Source organism: Chaetodon auriga, chromosome 21 (assembly GCF_051107435.1).
Source record: "Chaetodon auriga isolate fChaAug3 chromosome 21, fChaAug3.hap1, whole genome shotgun sequence".
NCBI lineage: Eukaryota > Metazoa > Chordata > Actinopteri > Chaetodontiformes > Chaetodontidae > Chaetodon > Chaetodon auriga.
In genome coordinates this window covers 6,653,723-6,675,523 of record NC_135094.1, presented here as the reverse complement: position 1 = coordinate 6,675,523, position 21,801 = coordinate 6,653,723, and the positions used below count along the sequence as shown (strand labels likewise).

Here is a 21,801-nt window from a genome sequence, read left to right as displayed (position 1 = left end):
AGACTTTTGATGAATGAAGTAATTCTTGGCACACTATATTTTGTGTCAGACATTAAACTATGCTCTCATCAACAGAAACACTCTGCTCAGACTCTGTTGACTTAAACTAATGTATCTGAAACGGAGAGGTCTTCTAACCTTAATGACGAGTCATCCAGTGATTCAGCGGTTTTACTAAAACATTTCAGTCACGTTCTACCACAAACTCTCAGCAGAATTTTTAAATCAATTCCTCGTATGCATTTTTAACTGACTGACTTGACAGGGTTGACTGTGTGGGTTACAGAGAGCACATGTATAATTATCAGCCACAAACCACAAGCAGTTTTTATGTGATTTTATTTTCAGACGTTACAGACATTTCATCACCAAGTCACACCGGTGGCATGCAGAACGAGTACAGCACGTTATGTTTGTTAGATGTAAATATACAGAGACGATCCAATATGAATGTTTTGCCTTTTGTCAGTGTACAGTTCAGAACTGAGGGAAAGTGATATTCATTGAAGCAACAGAGGGGAGGATGAAAGCATTAATAATAACACAGTGAGCGCATGAGTCCATATTACTTTTTCATCTCCAGGATTCCACTTCCTGGTCCGCGCCTCTTCGCACTGCAGATGTTACAGAACTGCACCCCAGGAATCTGAGCCGGAAAGAGAAAGCAACAGCAGCACAGGACACCCAAATTATGTCTGAGATTCTTCGAGATACAAGTGGAGAGAGATTTGAATGACTATGAGCAAGTTACTCACTGAAGATGGTAAACATTCCTTATGGAACATGTGTCTGCAGTGAAACACCACCACACTGAAGGGTTTGGCCATGTCTGAAACACACGTGAGAAGCAAAAAAATGAGCAACAAATAGCTTTAAAATGCAATACAACATTAAAACACTTTGACATAAGTGCATGGAAAACCCACCTGAAGGTAATATAGTGGCATGGCACGACTCGCAAATGTTCTCCTCTGAAAAGAAAAGCGACACATGCATGAGCACAGATTAAAATGACTTCATCTTCTCATGAACGCCATGACACGCGCACCCACCGTCGACCCTGACTCCTCTCATCTGTGTTCGGTGCATCTTCTGGAGCAGAGAGAGGGAGTCGGCCACCAGGATCTTCTTACATCCTTCCCTGAGAAGAATCTTAGAAACAAGAAAACAAAGAGCTGCTTAAGAGACTAAACATGATGCAATTTCTTATTAAATCCTCCTCTGAAATGACTAATTATTGCTAGAGTGACACATAATTTCCAAATGGAGCTACAGAGTTTATACAATCCAAACAAATAAGTTACATAAATCTAAATTATACTTTTCTATAATTACAGTAAAAAACATTCACTAATCGTTATGTGTTTACAAAAACCTTTTTAAATGTCTCGCTTCGCTGAAGCTGCAGGATATAAAACAGAACTACTTGATCTTTTGCTGATTTTTAAGTATTAATGCCACCTCAACTGACTATACTGGCACCTGTGAGATTTTAGTTTTACTCAGGCGTTTAACCCATTCTCGTGCACTGAATTATTTACTGCTGCTTTGATATTTATCACCTTTATTTCAATACAAGTTCTACTAGTAGTGAAGAACAGTTTCACATCTGTGCTACATTCAGTCATCTGTAATCCAAGTAAGAGAAACTGTGAGTTTATTTCTGAAGCTAATCCAAGAGGAACATGTCTAACCTGTAGATTATAGTCCTGGAGGATTTTGACCAGTGAATCTCTGAGGTTTGGGATCTCCATGCCCTCTTTAATGCGATGGATGAGCAGGATGGGATCCACATGAGTACCGATGTTATTAAGGAGGCCGGTGATGAACGCTGGGGAGACGACGGCAGACAGACGGAAAGAAAGGAATATCATGAAAGTGAGAAAATGACACAGAAAGATAGAATCAAACAAAATGAGAGGCAGAGGATCAGATGAACAAATCAGCAGGAGGCTGAATCATACGTGGTTTGTCGATAGAGTAAGAGATGAGATCTTCCCAGAGCTCTGCGTCGTCCTGCTCTTTCGCAAACTCTATGGCCTTGTCCACGTCCTCCAGCTCCTCCATGATCATCTGCAGAGCTCGTCTGCAGTTCCCCATCCGGCCTGGGAGCAACATTCGCTGGTTTAGCTTCCTTTTAATCATTTCCAACATGCTAAAAAGTAGGACCTGAACTAACACTTACTGAGCAGGAAGACGGTCTCCTCTACGAAGTTCCTCTGCTGACACACCTCCAGAGCCTGAGAGAGACAGAGGAGACGACGTCATTCATGTCTTGTAGCTTCTGGAAGCTGCAACAGGATGAAATGTAAGAATCGTACCTTTTCGAGCGGGCAGTGCGTGCTGTCTCTCAGGAAAGGTAAGAGATTTGGCCGGTCATACTCGGCATACAGGCCGATCTGTCTCTCGTGGTATTTCTGGCCTTTGTGGTGGTCCCGCTTGAACAGTTTATGGAGATACTGTGGGAGGAAAATATGAGGCAGGTCAGTTCTGAATTCAATTTTGCGAGCTAATGTGGTTATATTTAAAGTCATAAGTATCTCAACTCACCACATGCAGGAGCTTGGGCCTGTCCGCCAGCTCCTCCACCACCCTGTCAGTCTAAGAGCACCGAGAGGAGAAAGAGGATCAGCAGCGGCAGATTTTAATCAAATCCTTAAAGAAAAGCTGAGAGAAGCCAGGTACACTTACCGATAACTTGTCTTCATTGTCCAGAAGCATGTCAACAGCTTTCTAACAACGTGAATTTGGAGAATATATCACAAAGATTCAGACACAGTGAGACTGTCGGTGACGACATTTTATGATCGATTTGACAAACACACGACAGGAAACTTGGCTTTCACCTCTTTGTCGAAGTCCATGAGCAGAACGATCTTGTCCTCTATGGAGGAGAAAAGGTTGTGTTTGTGGATCAGCTGGTAAACATCTTTGTGCCTCAGTCTCAGGTAGATCTCTAAGGCTCTGTCGTAGCGCTGGTCGTAGGTGTACCTGCAACAGCATCAAACACCAACAAGCTGCTTCATGAAAGTGGATTTTGTGTCTCTTTTAATTTTCAGGTCATTGAAAGTTTATTCCACTCTTTAAGTAATTCATGTGTTAAGATCACTCACAGTTCAGCCAGCGTGGTGAGCAAAGTTCTGTTCGTGGGGTCCCTCTTCAGGTGGTCTGTGACCGCCTGAACAATGGCCATGTTATTGTACAGCTCTCCAGGCCATTCACGGATCAGTGTGGCAAAACCCTGCGTGGACAGCACGGGAGGCGGGACAAGCCATCAACTGACGGCCAAACGATGGATTAACACTGAATTCTGTCACAGGACGTCGAGACTAAAGTACCTCATAATCAGTTTTGAGAAATTCATGCAAGATCATTTCATAGATGGCCGGTCTGAGACGCAGATCCCCTCTGGGCAAATACTGACTGATGGCCTGGAATTGGAGAGAGGTGGTGCAATATTGATAAGAGACTCATACTGTGGAAAAAACAAGACAGCAAACTTCTGAGCCAGAGCCCCTGACCCACCTTCAACTGTCCGATGGTCTTGAACCTGTACACTTCATTCTCCCACAGCTCCATGTTTTTTCCAAGAACCTTTTGACACTTCCTGAATTTAGAAAAAAGTGCTCAAATCACTCAGAGGAAGTAAAAAGAGTCTGTTTTTTTTTTTTAACTCTGTTAGCCGCGGAGATGCTTGTGGCTCTGTCTACAATCTTAAATAGAGATTTGAGTGGAATATTCTGCTTTTATACTGAAGCCTGACTCCAAAAAAAGTTGGGACGCTGTGTAAAACCTCTATAAAAACACGTGGTTACAGGAACAACTAAAGAGTGGGAAAGATGTGGAACACTCCAAAAACACCTGTTTGGATCATTCCACAGGTAAACAGGTTGATTGGTAACAGGTGATAGTGTCATGATTGGGTATGAAAGGGGCATCCTGGAAAGGCTCAGTCGCTCATAAGCGAAGATGGAGTGAGGTTCACCACATTGTGAAGACATGATTGTATGAAGAATATTTCTGCAGGGGCTCAGAAGCACTTTGAAAAACTGTTTAACTGCTTAAAATACAAAGTCTCTGTAATATGGACCCTGAGGAGCTTTTCAAATATCAAATATCTACAACTTATCAAATGGATAAATGTGCCGTGCATCTGCAGGACGTCAAACATACCTCGCAGCGCTGTCATAGTCTCCTTTCTCCACTAAGTGATTGATGTAAGCCATCCCAATTTTCTGGACGTCATGTCTCTTGATGTTTTTGAAGCTGATCTCTGCAGCCATCAGTGCCTCCTGTCCCAGTCAGACCACAGTAACAGGACACACAGTTCAAACTGCAGACTGTAACCTTTTCAACCTTCATAAAATCCAACAACACAAACCTCATATTTCTTCTTTTCAAGCAGCCAATCGATGTGGTCATCCTGGTCTCGCTCCTTGGCCACGACGATGTCTTTGGGACTGATGATGTAGAAGAGCGACTCTCCCTCGGAGTGCTCTGTTAATGAAAATACATTTATGCCTGTGCGTATTGCGCATTACAGCTGACATTTGATAGTCGATGCATAATGCAATCAGAGCGCAGTAAAAGGCTGCCTGACATTTCTCCGAGGGCTGTTTTTATAGTCTCACCGAGGCGGTAGTCTCTGCACTCGTTGTCTTGGAAGTTGCGCACAGTCAGCGCATCGGACGAGATCTCCTCACAGCTCTCAGGGAGAGGCTGGATGATGTCGAGGCGAGGCCGTGCCCGAAACTCCTCGTCCTGCACGCGCACACGCACACAATGAGCAAAAGCTTTCACGCCACATTTGCCCCTTTAATGGAGGTGTAAAAGAAGTCATCAGTACCATGTGATCAGAGTTCTCCTTCACAAAGTACAGGGTGACGAGCTGATCTGCCAGAGGCGCCAGACCACTGATGAAAAACTCCGTCTCAAACGCAGACACTGTTGGAAAAGACACGGAGGAAGATCAAAGATACAACAAATGTATTTGAGGACGTCATCTTGGGCTTTGGGTTGATGTTTTTCAGAGGTACCATCACGATATTCTATACATCTTTTGCTTCATCTTCAAAATATCAGCCATTTTTTTTATCCGCAAGGCCATTTAGACTCAACACAACCACAACGTGAGCTCCTGTTTTACTGTATCGTCCTCTGCTAACATACCTGTTGCTCAAATGTTCCTGCAATTCATTATTATGTAAATGTGCAGTGTATCTCATACCTATTTCCACGTAGCGGCTGGGCAGATCTCTCATTTCAGTAGGATTTCGCTCTTTCACAACACAAATCTGAGGAGAAATAAGGAAATTACAGAGAGTCGGACAAACTGGAAGAGTGTCTTTAATGAATTTAGATAGGAAAGCAGCTAACCTTAATGGAAGTCCCCCAGCCAACGATGAGAGTGGTGTTGTCTTTCCAACACAGGCTGCATGGGTACATGTCAGGCCTCAGACTGACGTTGTCCCGCAGCACGTTCGTGATCCGCTGTTTCGTACTGATATCATAGATTTTAACTCCCTAAAAGAAGCCAGACTTTCAGTATTTTCACAGTGCTGCAGCTTTTATTGGCGTCTGTGCCTGATCACTCACCACATTGTTAGCCCAGGCGATGAGGTTCGCTCTCCACTGGATATTAGTGATCGAGCCCTCGCCTTCATGGAGAACAGACGTCTTCCAGCGGTTCAGCCAGTTTCTTTCATACAGAAGCAGCTTTGGGAGAGAAAACGGGAAAATATTCAACACTGCACAGCAACTGAGGGGTGCAGTCGTGCAGCCTGGCCTACAGAGGGCAGTAGATGAACAGCACATCGCACAGGAGCAGCCGGTCAGGAGCCGCGACTGCAAAAGGTGGAAACAGCCTTGAAGATTTAACTCAAACTGCCTGGAAGTTTCTCATTCATGCTGCAAATGATGAGGTAAAACCTGATTTTTGTCCTTACATGAAGATCTTAATTCCACTTCAGAGCATTTAGGCACAAAGACAATGAAGACAGATTGCTCATTTAGACTCTGTCTGAGTGGGAAAGCTTCACATTAGCTGCACATTCAGCGGTGGGAGAAGTAATTTTACAGTTTCACATGGTCGATGTAATTTGCAAGCAGGAGACTGCGTGAAGGCCATAAAGAAAGGGTTGAAACTTGATGCATTACAAGCTTGATTTCATACATCCTTCTGACTCTCATCATAATGGCTACACACCATTTCTTGTAGCCGCTGTGGGTGGCGCACAGCAACAAGTATTTAAGCACATTATGCTTTCATGCTCTGTATATTTACCGTCATGAAGCTCAGCGAGAGTGCTGTTTGAGGTTTCTCACCACAATGCAGTGCGGCATCAAGGCGGCCGCAGAACAATTTCATAAATTGCAGTTTAATGTTCAGGCCTTGTATTGCACGTACCGTAGAGGACAAAGCCAGTCATTCACATGCCCTGCATTGTTGCTGTCCTGACTATATACACTGATACAAAATAGCCCCGCAAAAAACTGCATAATATGACCAAGGATGCTGAGAGGAGGTTGTATAGGCTCTTTAATTCAGCAGTTGGGCTATGTTAATAAACAGTTTGCTCTACAAAGAGATGATATGACAAAAGAACTGTGGAGACAAAATTGAATTTCCTTTGACAGGATGTGGCTCCCGTTGAGGCTTATTGATTTTCATCACAGGCGCATTGTGGAGGCCTTCACAAGTTGGAACTGAGAGGAATCAGCGGCAATTGAAAGAAAATGGCAAAGTAACACTAACAATGGGGTTTCATAAAAAAGTTGTTTTTCCTCACCCGTGTTGTATAAATGTCAGTATATACTTTATTTACGGATGGTTTTGCAATGACGCTACTTCCGAGCGGTTTATAGTTGTGTACAGTAATTGGCGTGTGGTAACAGGTAGACGGTTTTACTTCCAAAAACACAAAATGACAAATCTAATGTGTAAGATACTTTTCACCTTCCGCAGTGACATACCTCTCAGAGAGAGCTTTCAGGAAAGAGATCACTGTATGCGCCCGGAAATCCTAAGACTATGTACCCTCTTGATAATGACATCTACTTGCTGTGCTTGTGAAGCATTGCCTTTCAAACACTGTTGAGCGAACAGCACTTTGTGAAAATGGGCAGCTCTCCCGAGAGCACTCCAGCAAAGAGACAGGAAAGTAAGAGCCTTTCACACCAGACAAAGGCAGGCGCATCGCCTTCAGCCGAGCCAAAGTGAGGAGGTTTGCGGGATTAGGTTTCACTCGGACACAATCAGGATGAATTATTGTGGTAGGAAATGTCTAAAACTGTACATAATGACAAAGTAAAGAAGTACGACTCAGACTTACCTTGTTGCCCCCAGTGACAAACTGTTTGTAGTTTGATCTGGTGAACTGAGGGTGTAACGCCACCACCTGCAAAACAAAACACGACGGGCAGATGAGGCTGCATAGTTTTTACTGTTACGGAGAGTCAAAATAAGATCTCTCATGATGTTTTATGCAGGTAACAGCAAACGGACGCATGCTAAGACACTTAAAAGCAAACTTCAGGGAAAACTTTTCAACATCCCCCCTCTAGTGTTTCCGAGTGGTATTATTGTTGTCGCCTCTATCATAAAGACGACCAGTTCGCTTTCTGTTTCCCACAAAGCCCAGCGACTGCCAACAACACAGGACACACTGCATTCATCTCCAGATTTCCATGAAACAACAACTCTTTGGAAATAAGATGACAGAGAGAAGCTCACTGAAGAGGCAAAGATGTCCTCATTTGAAATGGAGTAATAACACAGTTTGAGTATTGCTTCATGCAAACAAGTAACTACAGCAGGGGTTGGTGTCAGGGCGGAGGGGGGAGTAGGAGTAACATTAGGGGAGAGGTGTGAGCTTATTCCTTCACTTCTTCCATAATGGAGACAAGAAAAGCGAACTGGGTTGTTTTCATTATATTTTATGTTTTTACTGAATGAAAGAAGCAGAGACGAAGCTAACAGAGTATTTTCTGACAGTTGATTTTCAGATGAACGACTACAGTTGACAAGCTTACGGGGAGCCAATCTAAACGCTGCTGGTGTCATTATTTTATCGGCATGACACTGTACGATCGACATTTACTTCACAACAATATATTAAAGCCAAAAACTTCCACTGCCAGTTTAAGTTTTCAGAAAATTTGCCGTCAACTTACTTTGATGGGACAGTCAAAGTTCTCATGGAAGCCCTCTCTTGTATAGAGACCAAACACTTGAACCTGGAACAAAGATGAGACAAGCAAAGGTGAATAACTCAAAATTTCTCATTTAATTGCTGCCTCTGCAACTATCCGAGGCCAGCGGGGGGAATTGTGGCGAGAAAAGACTTTGATTGGCTCCCTGCTCCTCCGCTGGGTCACCAATTAGTGGACAAGTTGATTCTTTGAACCCCGCAGGGTTTAGAAACAGAAGTCCACGTCTTGGTCTCGACCACGGCCTCAGTTGGCTACAACAAACCCTAATGTACCATTAAAGTCCATGACACCCAGTCCGAGGCCCAAAAAAGAAGGCTTTTTTTTTTTTTTTAAAGTACAGGAATAATATGAAACTCTGATGCAATCTCTTTTCCGAACCGCACCAACGATTAAGGATTAAGTTAGATTTTCAAAGGATTAACAGCCAACTGAATTGGTTGAGGGCAAACAATTGCTGTAGCATTGATTTTAATTGTCTGCTCCACTTTTTGTGCGACAAGATCTTGTTTTTGCCACCAGAGTGCTAGAAGCAGGGGGAGGGTGATATCAGAGAGCATATCTTGACTGCGAAATCCATGAAGGATGGTGGTAATGATGAGAAGAGACAAGATAACAGCAAGGTGGAGAACATGGAGAGGGTATCCATAGACGCCTGATGGCTGACTGACAGCTCAACGGATCTGAGTGCAAGCCTTTCCCCTACTCTTCAAAATTGGTACAAGCTTTTTATAAATTCCCGCATCATGAAAAAAATATGGGTTTATGTGTAGATACGAAGACGATAAAACTTCAGGTTAATGCTCCTGACTGTGGAAGAACTGCCTTCTAAAAATTCACCACCAAGCAGCTCCAGTTCCACAGCATTAGCATAAAGTTGAGCACCGATAAGATGAGTTTTATAAGAATCTGAGGATGAATTATGAAAGATGAAAAACACTGATTGGTGATTTTTTTTTTTTTTTTTTTTTTTTCGCTGCAGGCCCAGGGATCAGTACCCGACGCTGATGAGCAGAGAGATCTCACCTTCCCATCCTCGGAGCAGATGCCCACATGCTCTCCACTTTCATCCAGACTGATCTGGTTGATCTTCACTGAACTCTGCGGAGACACAATATCGAGGCATCTTTTTTTAGAGGCGGGCGAATATCTTTGTGGCCGGCCAAATGTTGCTGGCTGACATTTTACCCTGCTAAGTGAAATGCCAGAAAGAGCGAAAAGCACAAAATTTGAGTATGTAATGGATGCGTAGTCCTGTATGTGTCAACGTATAGAGCGTGGCATTAACACTGTGAAGGTTAGGGGGTGTCAATTCACTGCTGATGCTTTCATGACACTATGGGGCTCTTTACATAAAAAGGATCATCCAAATGGCATAAATCATGGCAAATGTTACTTAAAAACCATCCCCAAAGGGTTGACTGTGCCTCTGTGTAGACGAAAGCAGAAAAAGTTTTTTATATATATATATATATATATTTTTTTATTTTATTTTATTTTTTTTTTTACAGTCACTCTAGTGTATTAGCTCCACCTGGGTATTTGGCACACATTTAAAATCCTTTTCTGCTTCTCACTGAGTTCTGACCAATTCATTTTGAACCCAGCGGCATCTCCTCTATTCAGGTAAAACACCTTCCTTGTTTCTTTCAGGCACTGACTGATAACTGGCAGTGAGTTTCGGTGAGTAGCACTTGAATCAATGCGCTCAGCAGGGACGCCGCAGTTAGAAGCATGAGTGCAGGTACATTAATGTAAAGCTGTCCCTTTGTGTCGGCCAAATCAGCCTTGATTACTGATGGTTTTTTGACTTGCAAATCAAATTATTGTTCAGGACTCATTCCCTTCAGGTCAAGTGAGTTCAAATACGTGGAGGAAGTGAAACAGTGGGACTAAATCAGATCACTGCTGCTTAGAAATCCAACAAATGTGAAGTTTTAAACTGTAAATATCAATGACCCTAATCATTACATGACTTACATTGTGTTCATTGTGGTTTTTGAAAAGGGATTCTGCCTTTGAGGACTTGCTTGACATGCTTGTTTGCTATGTTGCAAAGCGTTAGATGAAAAGATTGATACCACTCATGTCTGTGCACCACATATGAAGCTGCAGGCAGCCTGTTAGCTCAGCTTAGCATGAAGACTGCAAACAGGGGGAAACTAGCACCTCGAAAGCTCACTAAAGCCTCTTCCACACCGGATAAAACCCCACTAACATCTGGCTGTTGTCTTCAGTGGGAAAGGGTACAATCAGCATTCATTCCCAGGTCAAATGACTCTGCAGGAGTCGCGGGTATTTATCAGCTCTAGCTCCAATCGGCAGCGATGGAAACATGACACCTGGGTGGACACGTTCATTTTCGTGCGATGGTGATGCACGTTGCAGTTCCGGACATTCACCTCGTGACACTCGGTTTCCATCTCATCATCATCTCAGGAAAGATATAAAAATGTAACCACTATAATATTGTCACTGGCCTCTACGCTGCTAAGCTAACCAGCTACTGGCTGCAGGCGTATCCTGCATGTAATGGACAGACATGAGAGTGGTACGGATAGTGAATAAGTGTAGGTTTATCACATGCGACAGCAGGACGATGCTTTTAACGTACTCACAATTTCAAACTTCTGAGTCACATTTCCTTGAACGTCCAGCAGGAACACCTTTCCAAAATGAGTACCTAGGGCAAGAAACTGAAAGGGGACAAATGTCACGTAAATCAACGCAGAAGACACTGGAAACAAATTCAGGATTTTGGTAAAAACGTTGTGCTGATGAAGGCTGTGGAAGAGGATCAAAAAAAATACTTTGGGGAGCTGGAGCGACATGGGCAGAGTGGGGATTGGGTGGGCTTGGAGGCAAAACTGTGAAATTGCAGGGGGTGGAAAAGCCCTATTTATTAAAGCATACAGTGTGAAATGGCATTTTTTTTCTCAAATTAAAATGCTTAAGCATAATAAATGCACTGTACATCTGACTTCTTCCCATGCTCCCCATGCAACCCAATCACCTCCCTGCCCAGTGCAGAGCCATTATTTCTGCTGAGCAGCAACTGGTTTCTGTGTTTTGTGCTTCAACAAGAGTGCATGTGTGATTTTGTGTGTGTGTGTGTGTGTGTGTGTGTGTGTGTGTGTGTGTGTGTGTGTATGGGAGTCCGCTGGGACAAAAAAATTATAGAAACCGGGGGCTTTTGGCATTAGATTAAGTGTGTGTTCTTCCACCCCAGCCCCTGCTCCATGCCCTCCTCCTAATCCCCCTCCCTTCTAGACCAGCATGTGGATGTGCGGCGAGCCCACCATGCTTCAGTGCAGTCTATAATGAAATGCTTATATTTACAGGCACAGCTGAGCATGTCAGACAGAGCCCCTGCAATCTCCCCAAATAAAATAACCAAAAATAAATAAATAAAGGGTTCAACCCTGTGAGGCGGAGCGACTTTTAAAGGGATTTATCAGAATGGAATTGTTCAAATGAAATTCCGATTCAGACACTTAAAATATGAGGCAACATAAGGCAATATGTGCTGTCGGTGGCTTTAAGGTTGTGGGAGGTTGGCGCGGCGGAGGGGGCTGGTGTGACCACACAGGTAGCTGGATGGCAGAAGGTACACAGGCGCAGAAATCCCAGGAAGAAAGACAGTCAGATCAAATTGAGAATTTCAGCAAAGCAATGTCTCTCGCTGTGGCACGGTTGCTATTTTGAGGTTAAAAAAAAAAAAAAAAGAAGAAGAGGGGGGACCAAATCCTCAAAGTAAAAATAAATAAATGAAAATCAATAGCGGTTAATAAAACATCAGCTGAGGAGACATAACTGGTGGTGACTTTTGCTCTGCTCAGGCGTGCATGTGTGCTGCCGGTGCCACAACGATTAACCATCTGGCCGAGAGTGGCCCTCTTAAAAATATCAACATTGGACAAACGGAGGAGAGGAGCGAAAAAATATGTGAGAGTGGGAATAAAAAGAGGAGAAGACAATGGCGCCTGGTGCCTTCTGATGTGCCTCCCTGAGAGGAAGAGCAGGGGAAGGTGAGAAAAGAATGGGCTGCCGTTAGAGATTGAACAGAGGGGATGAAAACCAACTCTGAAGAGGACATCTCTCAAATGCGTACATAAACAATGTGAAATCTGTACTTGAGACGGGCGGGCTTGAGACTGAAATGCCCTTGTGGGTGGTGGATTATAACCTCTACCTTGTCATGGACGGTCATGCAGCTGGCGGCATCCTTCTGGAGGATTTCTGTCACCCCATTGGAGAGCCTCTCATACTTCAGCTTGGGCTCCTCCTCACTGTCCTCCTCCTGGTTGAGAAAGTAGACTTGTAAGATGTGCTCTCACTGTAACGCATCCTGAAAGGTGTTCATTACAGCCTCTTACACTGTTATAGTTCACAACATGCTTTGAAAGCCATTGACAAAAACCCTTGAGGCAGTAAACTGAAATATACAAAATGCCCACTTCAAGTCATTTAAATCCTGTGCTCTGCCTTTTTTTAAAAACAACTGAGAAGTTGCAAGTCACCTTAAAGGCACCCTGTGGAGTTTCTGACCACTAGTGGCGCTATGGAGCAATGTTTTTATGTGTGGGTCCCTGCTGGGTCCCTGTGTGAGGATGCAGCTATTCTTATCTATGTTTGTTTAGCACTTTTCCGCTGATTGACAGACAAAAAAGCAGTAATGCACCAACAAAGGCAGTGAAGAAGAAAACAGCTTGGTGGTTGACACGAACACACACAATTCAGAATTTTAAATACACAGAATAAGGAACCTTTAAGTCCACTACACTTAACATGAGCTTGACGAGCTTCATCAAAACATCAACTCCTCACATTTGAGACAGAATTTGTGGTGTTTTTGCTCGAAAAAATGACTGAAATTATTAACCACTGATCAAAATTATTATCAAAATAGTTAATGTTCTGTTGATGAGGCAATTATTTCAGTTATTCATCAATTTATATATAATAAACAGGGGGTCCTTCACAGTCTTCAGCAGCAGTCCAACAACAATCAACAACAAAAAGTCATATTTTCACAATGAATACATTTTGGGAGGCTGTTTTTACATCCACACTCAAGGCCAATCCTTCATGAATTCTGGTCTCTTGTATCAGGAGATACATGCACAAAGACAAATTTCCATTAACTTGCATGAAATAAGCCATACAGTTATTTTTTCATGAGACCGTTCATCCCCTGTGACATACATGAATTTAGTCATTTCATAAAGCAAACTTAAGCTATTCTACACTTTGCAGCGTGAGCCAACATTTGCGGCCAGTCACAGCCCGAATATTACTCATAATTCAATTTATAACCAATGCTGCACAGTCTGTGGCTGCCCAGAGGGTGCATCAACTCAAAACATTGTCTGCCATTATGTGCTACTGGGTTGGAGGTGGGGGACAATAGCGTGGAAAAAATGTTATTTTCAAAAACAATCCTTTCCCACTCAACAACGCCATATCTAGGCTATTTCCTGTGTATTCTGGTTGTGAGATTTCTGATGCGAGGGCATTTGTCACGGGTTTCAAAGGTGTATCAAACAACAAAGGCAAACTTCATCCCCAGAGAGAAACTACCCATTTTCAAACTTTTGCCATTTCTTGTAAGTTGCCTTCTGTTTTGTCAACTACTGAGCTTGTCTTTGTGTTGTGTCCATTTTCAACACATTCTTTGCCTATTGGCAGTTCAGATACATCAGGCTGGACCAAACCAAGGGCAACATTCTGCTTTCAGATTCACACTGGAGACCACATTAGTCTGACATGTGGGATGAGAAAAGACGACGTGCCCTCTTAAGAAAATAATGCATCATCCTGCCACCCAACCCTCCACTTCTTTCTGTCTTAAACACATCGTCCAGACGGGGGGGTGACAAATAACGGGAAAAAATCTGAATGAATGAGGAGAGAAACTTGACAACTGCAGGTGCTTCTTGGCCTTAAAAATAACCTGATCTCAACCGTATAAACAACATCTAAACAAGACCAAGGAAAAACACTCATAACAAGGCTTATTACGGCATTATGTCATTAATCAGACTAAATCACAAAGGCAGTGAACGGCGTGTGTCTGACGTTCAAGTAAAATTCTTATCCTGCTCATTTCTTCTGTGAGTAGCAGAGAAAGAGCACACGCTGCCTTTATCCTGTGAGGCTGCTGTCATCCAGGTAATGGCAGACACCAAGAAAGCTAAATTATGTTGCAGCATACTAAGTAAATAATCAACTGCTTGTCGCCACTTGGATGAAACACAATCTCACGGTCCCTAGTGCTTTTTTCCTCCTGTGAGCGTTCGTGTCCGACAGCACTGAACACACTGTCCACAGACAGAAAACAGGATGTAAGAGCTCTTTCTATTTACAAGCCTGGGATTTTCCCCTTTTCCTTTCGCTCACTCTTAACTGTTTTCTTCTGAGAGGTGCAAGCGTCCGCTGCAACCTTTCCCTGATAATTCATCCTATTGTCTGCTTCCTATACCGACAAACTCCTTCCTTCCTGCCAGGCTGATGTGTAAAGCCATATTTTATTTAGCCTACTTGTGATTCTCAGAAGCACAAGTGTACTGTAACATGCACAAGCTCAGTCATAATATTGATGGATCTGGAAAGCTATCTGTAATTCATGAGTGTTTGACACCTCTCAAAACCTGACAAAGATCCTTCTGGGATCGAGCTGGGTTGATAAAAGCTGGCTATGTATTATAGTCCTTTCAGTGGGCAGCGAGCTGAATTTGAGTCCAAGAATCACCCATGCTTGACAGAAGTATGCACACCCCTGTCATCAGCAATATGTTGCTGCTGATACATTTCTAAATCGACATACTGGTGCAACTGCAACACATTTTAAGTGTAACTTTTTACATTTAGCTCCATATAAACACTCTTTGTCTTCTTGTAGGTGAAAGAAAGAGCAGCACAAAGTGTTAATGTGTATCTTACCTCAGACTCATCTGTGAATTCCTCACTTTGTTTTCTGCCCTGAATGAAGAGACATTTTAAGTGGATTTCAACAATCTCTCATTAGATGTCTTAATATATTCAAGTGCCAAAGCCATATTTAAAGCTTGCGTGCAGTAAAATGTAATTTAACTCAAAGACAGACTGTGGAGATCAGCCAGGGCACAAGAGCTCCAATATGTAAGTTACAAGAGGCAGCACATAGATGTCAAACTAATCTAAAGCCATTACCACATATCACGCAAATGTACGCTTTCCAAACGACAAAAAACTGGTAGATAACAAGCTAAACCAAATCAAAAGGCAGCTGACAGTGTTCACCGATCATACTTCTTTTTATTTTGATGCACATACGTATAAAACATCATCACTAGCCAGCTAACGTTAGCATGCAGCGCTCACCTGCTCCTCCACTTCCGCCATTATTATCAGCTGTATCCGAATAGAATAGTTATAACATCTCAATACGCGTTAAGAGAATATATGTTAAAGGTCCACAACATAGCAATTAGGTTTGTTTCATCTCAAAAATATCCACTACACAACAAAATGATGTTTGTTGTCGAAGCCTGCTCCTTCTGTCATAAGTTAAATCACATGACTGAGACAAAGCCGTGAGGCATTGTGGGTGTTGAAGTGTTTTCTAGAAAAATGCCGACACCAACCGTCGAAAGGAGGAGATGTGACAATTAATGACAAAGAACAGGTGATACCTTAATTGTGGTTTTCTTCCCCGTAGTTGTATTTGTCTTAAGCTATTCTGGATTTTAAATAGCCTTCTGTTCGGTTTGAACTTTGTTTTTTCACTTTTATTCATATTTGAGAGTTAAGTCGTTAGCAAGTTTCTCGAAAAATCTCCATTCTTAAAATGAACCTTACATATAAGTTAAGCTAACCGTTAGCCTATTTTTTCTTTGGGACAAAGCTCAAGGTCTACAAATCAAACGGTGCCAAGTACAGGTAGGATATTCTCTAAACCACAAATCATATCTTCACAGAGTTTTATTACATCAACTTCAACAATTTGAAAAGGTGCCAAGTCCAATAAATTAATGGGAGACAATTAACAGTTAGCTGATCTTCCAAACTTTCCCCAAGAGGATTTAAGGCCTGATGGCTGCTGAGATGGGACAAGAGCAGAATTGAGGTCCTTCGTTGTTACTAATACTACTACATTTACAGTAAGCTATTCAAGTATAGCGTTTGAAGTACTTTTGTGGTACTTGAGTGTTTTCATTTTATGTTACTTCATACTTCTTCTCCGTTACATTTAGTGAGATATAAGTTGTTGTACTTTTTACCCCGCTAGCTGTATTTATCAGACAGCTAGCTACTAAGTAGTACTTATAGACGATGGTAGTACTTTCATATTTTTGCTTAAATCGGAGTTTGAATTCAGTACTTTTACTTGTAGTGGAGTATTTTTAGGATGTTGTGTTGCCACTTCTGCTAACTAGGGATCTGAATACTTATGTACTGCAATGCAGTATTATGCATTATTCTGAGTGTTATTAATATGTCAATGTACTAAACACAAAAGTACTTATTATGCAGAATGTCCTCTTTTAGGATATTATATTATTATTAGATTTTTTTAGTTGTTACTGATGCAGTAATATACCTGCAGCATTAATGTTGCAGCAGGTAAAGCTCATTTTGAAAATCCATCATATTTTGTTTAAGGTGATTAGGTTTTGTGAGTAAAAGCTGATTCTGCAAAGTGGAACTGTCAGATAAAAGTGCAGTGATGAAAGTAGTTCACTCTACAATGAAGGATAAAGTAACATAAGATGCGACTTCTACCTCAAAATTTTATCGTACAGTACTTGAATAAATGTACTGAGTTCTAGCACTTGATGGAAAATATAATAAACGAATAAATACAAATTTCAAAGTAACATTAAAGTGATCTAGAAGCTTGCTTTCATACACGTTACAGACAGTCAGTTAACTTTTGGTTTTGCATGTTTCTAGGCATTCCTGGACTCGGTGACCACATGAATCCCTCAGATGTTAGTCGACTCTCCTGGTGCTTCTTCATCCTGCTGACAGCTGCTTGCCAGAGTCCAGATGAATGCCAAAGGTATGATTTGCCTCTTCTTTATTGAGATTGTCTCACACCCCCATCTCGCCTCATCCATCCTCAGGAGAATCCTAATGCACTGATACCAAGGGGGAATAATTTTTTTTCTTTACAATCTACTTAGCAATGATTTATTGATTGTGGCTTCCACCCTCATAGAGAATTACCGATCCTTTTTGGGAAATCAGATTTTCACACCTTGCATGAGTGTGTATGTGGCACAGGTCTCCAGAGACAATGTGAGGGGAAGCTGACTTTGAGGAGCAGCGGTGTGTGAATCTCTGTGGTGTCACTACTCTGCTGCCAGCAGTGTGCCCAGTGGATAGCCCTGTGATTCTCTGCTGCTCTCTCTATAGTTTTGCATTATTTATTGGTTGATAAATACAGTGTGTGAGCTTGATTTCAATATGTTTTCATTGCCTTTCAACCCTTTAAAACACATGGTTCGCCCACACTCATATCATAAGCATGCAGGAGCCCCTCTAAGCATTTCATAGAATAAAGGGAAAATAATAAAAACAACCCGTGCCCTCATAGGAGGAGTCAGATTAGTGTGCTGAAAGCTTTGATGCTCCAGAATGTCAGCTCCATGAATCGATCTTGCAAAAAACACACACACACCTGACCAATCACAGGCGTCTATCTGTTGTGGACCTGCTGGGCACCGTGGTTTACAAGCTTCAAAGAGCTCCTTTTAATACACTGCTTTGATAGCCCTCAGCCTTCACTGACCCGCCGACCATTCACTGGGGAGCATTTTAGTTTTAGTGGAGTAGAGATGAATAACTGCTGATCATATTAATGAGTGTCAAAAAAAAAAGCCCACTTCAAATCTTGACTGCTTATACCACTAGCCAGCTTTTCAAAAAGAGTGCATGCAGAGGAAGTAAATTAGCAGGTCATTTTACAGATGCAATAATGCAAACTTGTGCATTTTTGATTAGTAAATCACAGAAATGATTAACAGCACTTGTAGACATCTGCATACATAAAGGTTTTTTGGCGAAGTTACTACACAAAGATCCATTTACCATGACAGAGGGGAACAGTTTGGTTAATAACCCTAAGGGGGAGACAAATCATCATCTACCATACTACATTAGACACTGAGGTCTTGGGATATTTGCCCAATACCATAGGGAAACACAACAGAACAGTCATTCAAAATTGGCATTTTGAGTGGTATAGTAAATGTAATTTTAAAAAATAAAATAAAGTTGCACTTATATTTTAGTTTTGAGTTGTTTGAGGTCGTCAGATCAATACTATAACTTTGAGAAGCAAGAGGCAAGAGTTTTCAATATGCTGGTCTTATTTTAGCATACGGGCTGACATACTTACTGTTTTTTTTGTTTTGTTTTGTGGAAAACATTCCTTAAATTCATTGAAGTCAATTTGGATTCAGATTTAGTCCTGGAAAACTAAATAAAACGTATCACTGAAAACATGAGACATCTGACAAATTTCACTGCAGCAAAGAAAACAAATTTTATTTTTGGCAGTATCTGTGTCCTTGCATTACTTGGTTCATTATGATTGCATTACAATGAATACTAACTCATTTGTTTCCAGCAGAAAAACAAATCAGCTAATGACTATATGAATTTATTTTCTCTGTAGCCAGTAGGACACATAGACCAGTGATAATGAGTTTAAAAGAAAGCTGCCAAGGATTGATTGCAGACAATAATTGTATTGTGTGTTGTATTTGTGCTTGGAATACATTTCTTATCTCAGAAAGTCATCTAACCTGACGAGGCAAACACAGGATTTGACGTAAATTTTGGGTAGATTTTAAATCTCATTCTTTTCACACTGGCTTACCTAGTTCAGTGTTACAGGTGTGCTGGGGCCTATCCCAGCATGCACTTGGCACGAGGCAGGAAAATGGACAGGTCACCAGTGCTTTAGTGAGATTATAAAACTCATAACCTGTGTCCCAGCTCAATATGACATACTAATGCAGAGCAGGTTTACAATCTGCCGTGACTTTCACTGGAGATGTAAGAAAAGTGTGAACATAAACATCAGCATGCATAATTAAAAAAAGCTTGATTGCAGAAATGAAAAAGAGCAAGGGGGGGATTATTACTCTAATTGGCACCTGGTGAGACAGATTGAGAAAGATACTGGAAAATGAAAAAATAATTCATGAAATCATTTTGTTTTTTTGTTGAATTGTTATTGTCACTGGCTTTCCAAAGTCAGTTTATGTGAAAGAAAGTTTCATTTCTGTTGTGCAGGACTGTGACTATCGACTACTATTTACGCCTATGAGCCACAGACTGTAGTCAGACCTCTCAAAATATAACAACACGCTCGAGCCCCATCTCTAGGCTTAACATGGTGTTTTTCCTGCATGTAATGTTAGGCAGCCAGTCACCAGCATTGTTAGATCTTGGTCCAGGCATGCTGCTCACCGATGCTGATGAGATTTACTCCTTAAATATCAAAATTTGCCACTCAATGACAAGGCAATGTTTTTATACTTGATAGTATCTAAACAGTTCAGTTGGTGTCATAAAAGTATTGAACATCAGTACCCAGCCCTAACCCTTTGTTGACAAAATGTCAGAAAATTATGAAAATGCCCAAGGTGACGTTTTCACCTTACTTGTTTTATTTGACCATCAGTCCAAAACTCAAAGATATTTATTTTACTCTCAAGTACGAAAAAGAAAAGGATCAAATTCTCACATCGGAAAAGCTGGAACCAGCGAGTGTCATGTTCTGTTAGTACAAAACAGTGACGTATATTAATGATAAATGTAGACTGACTGCAGACTTAGTATGTATGAATGCAGCTTTCGGGTATTCTGTTTGGGCAGTCCATGTTGAATGCTTTCATAAATATTAAAGATCATTGTGAATAACATATTAACATCATAACAATATTATGACCATAATAATGATTATTGAGGCTGTTTTTGAGCCCTGAGTGTTGGTGTGGATTGTGTCAGTCTCAGGTTGAAACCCCTCACCCACTGTCCCTCATACTGAGACAGCACTGCTAAGACCGCTAGCTATTAGCATGGATATCTGATGACGCTCGGGACTCTCTGCTAACCACTGATTATTCGGCCACTGGGGACGTTTGGTGAACAGGAGGCAGAGGGGGGATCAAGTGCTTTTTCTTGTTCCTGCAACCTGTTTCTGGGCTGTGGCCAGACCGAGTGAACAGAGAAGAAATGAGACAAACCTTCTCCTTCATGTCTGCTCCCGCCAACCTTCTTAGACACACACAAATGAGCAAACTCGCATTATTGCTTTAACCAGAGGTCTGAGGGTTACTCTAAAAAATGAAGCTAATCCATTAAACATCCACTGCTTAGAATGAGTAATATAATTTGTTATGGTAATTTTTTAAATATCCCTTTTTATTACGGATTTTTACAATATGATTACAGTTATCCCATTATGTGTAATTACATTACTCCCTGGCCTTAAATTAATAAACACGCCCAATTTGGTGGCATGATTGCAAATAGGCAAAGCTAGCTGTTTTGAAATGAAGTAATTAACAGCTGCGTAAGATGGTGAGAGATGTGTTGCCCCCTTATCCTCGAGCCTCAGAGGCCAGGGGAAGATTAGAGCTCTGATCTCATTCCCAGCACTTGTTTGGAGTCTGTCAGGAAGAGAAATGCCAGCATTAGAGAGGTACCGCCACACTCCTGATATGATGAAATAAGGAGAAAAGGGGAAAGGGAAAAAGATGGAGGGATGGACAGAAAGGACCCTGCCCTTCTCTGAAGTGTCAGTAGCTTGTTTATTCTATTTTTCATCGTAGCTGCCGGGGCAAAGATTCCCATTTTTCCTTTATTTTTTTCCCCCACCTCGTAACAAAAACCACTGCTCTCATTTTTTATAGGTCTTGCAAACTCTCTTGCCCCAGCGAAAATTACATTGTGAAACGGTAGAAATTTCAGGGCTGCCTGTGCTCTCCCCTGTCCCTCTGAGCTTTCAAACAGTCAACAGACTGTGAAGAATAAATAATAAAAAACTATTGATTATTTTGATGACTGCAAGATTCAATTAGGTATTAATTTTGCCCTCCAGTGGACCTATCAAGCAACTCAAAGGAGAGGAGGTGGGAGGTGGGGGTGGACCCAAATGCATGCAGAGTGCGGCCAGGCTCAGACAGAGGGGAAAATGTGTTTACCTCGGCGGGCAGAGAGGTGCATTGATGCGCAGTGTCCCACATTTAAGTGCTCCACAAATGAAGCCCTGATGACTAGTGACATTGTTACCAGGGATATGAGTATTGACCAGCCGGCTCACGTTTTTAACGACAGCTTAAACTATTTCTATTGATTAACATTTTCATAGATTATCATGTGTCATATCAAAGAGGGCCGAGCACATTAAAAAGGCCCCTCTGGGCAGGAACTCATCGACCACCCTGAGAGAGGCGGGGGGATGTGTTCATGGGTGCAGGGGCAAGATAAGCCTCACCCCCACTTTTTTCTTTTCTGGGCCTATATACGTGGCGGTCACCTGTCCTTTGCTCAGATACGTTTAGGTTGGACTTGATTCATAAATAAGGAAGAAGG

The 21,801-nt window shown here is 41.9% G+C and overlaps 1 protein-coding gene across 1 annotated transcript; it reads right to left on the bottom strand.

The window, feature by feature from the left end:
• Positions 1-322: 322 nt before the first annotated feature.
• On the bottom strand, positions 323-15,771 carry vps41 (VPS41 subunit of HOPS complex). The gene is made up of 28 exons (XM_076761494.1): positions 15,571-15,771; positions 15,151-15,189; positions 12,401-12,508; positions 10,827-10,904; positions 9,235-9,309; positions 8,173-8,235; positions 7,332-7,397; positions 5,596-5,715; positions 5,377-5,523; positions 5,228-5,294; positions 4,847-4,944; positions 4,632-4,761; positions 4,382-4,497; positions 4,174-4,292; positions 3,526-3,607; positions 3,339-3,431; positions 3,114-3,241; positions 2,847-2,991; positions 2,692-2,733; positions 2,551-2,601; positions 2,322-2,459; positions 2,186-2,240; positions 1,965-2,105; positions 1,695-1,831; positions 1,053-1,152; positions 927-971; positions 756-829; positions 323-646 (listed from the first exon to the last, which is right to left on the bottom strand). The coding sequence occupies exons 1-28, from the start codon at positions 15,589-15,591 to the stop codon at positions 566-568; spliced, it is 2,559 nt and encodes an 852-aa protein (XP_076617609.1). The 5' UTR covers positions 15,592-15,771; the 3' UTR covers positions 323-565.
• Between the last annotated feature and the right edge of the window lie 6,030 nt (positions 15,772-21,801).

Coding starts and splice junctions, on each gene's coding strand:
- vps41 (XM_076761494.1), bottom strand. CDS start 15,591: ATGGCGGAAGTGGAGGAGCAG. Junction 2,106..2,185: donor GGAGACCGTCTTCCTGCTCA/GTAAGTGTTAGT, acceptor TGTTGCTCCCAG/GCCGGATGGGGAACTGCAGA. Junction 830..926: donor TGCCACTATATTACCTTCAG/GTGGGTTTTCCA, acceptor CGTGTGTTTCAG/ACATGGCCAAACCCTTCAGT.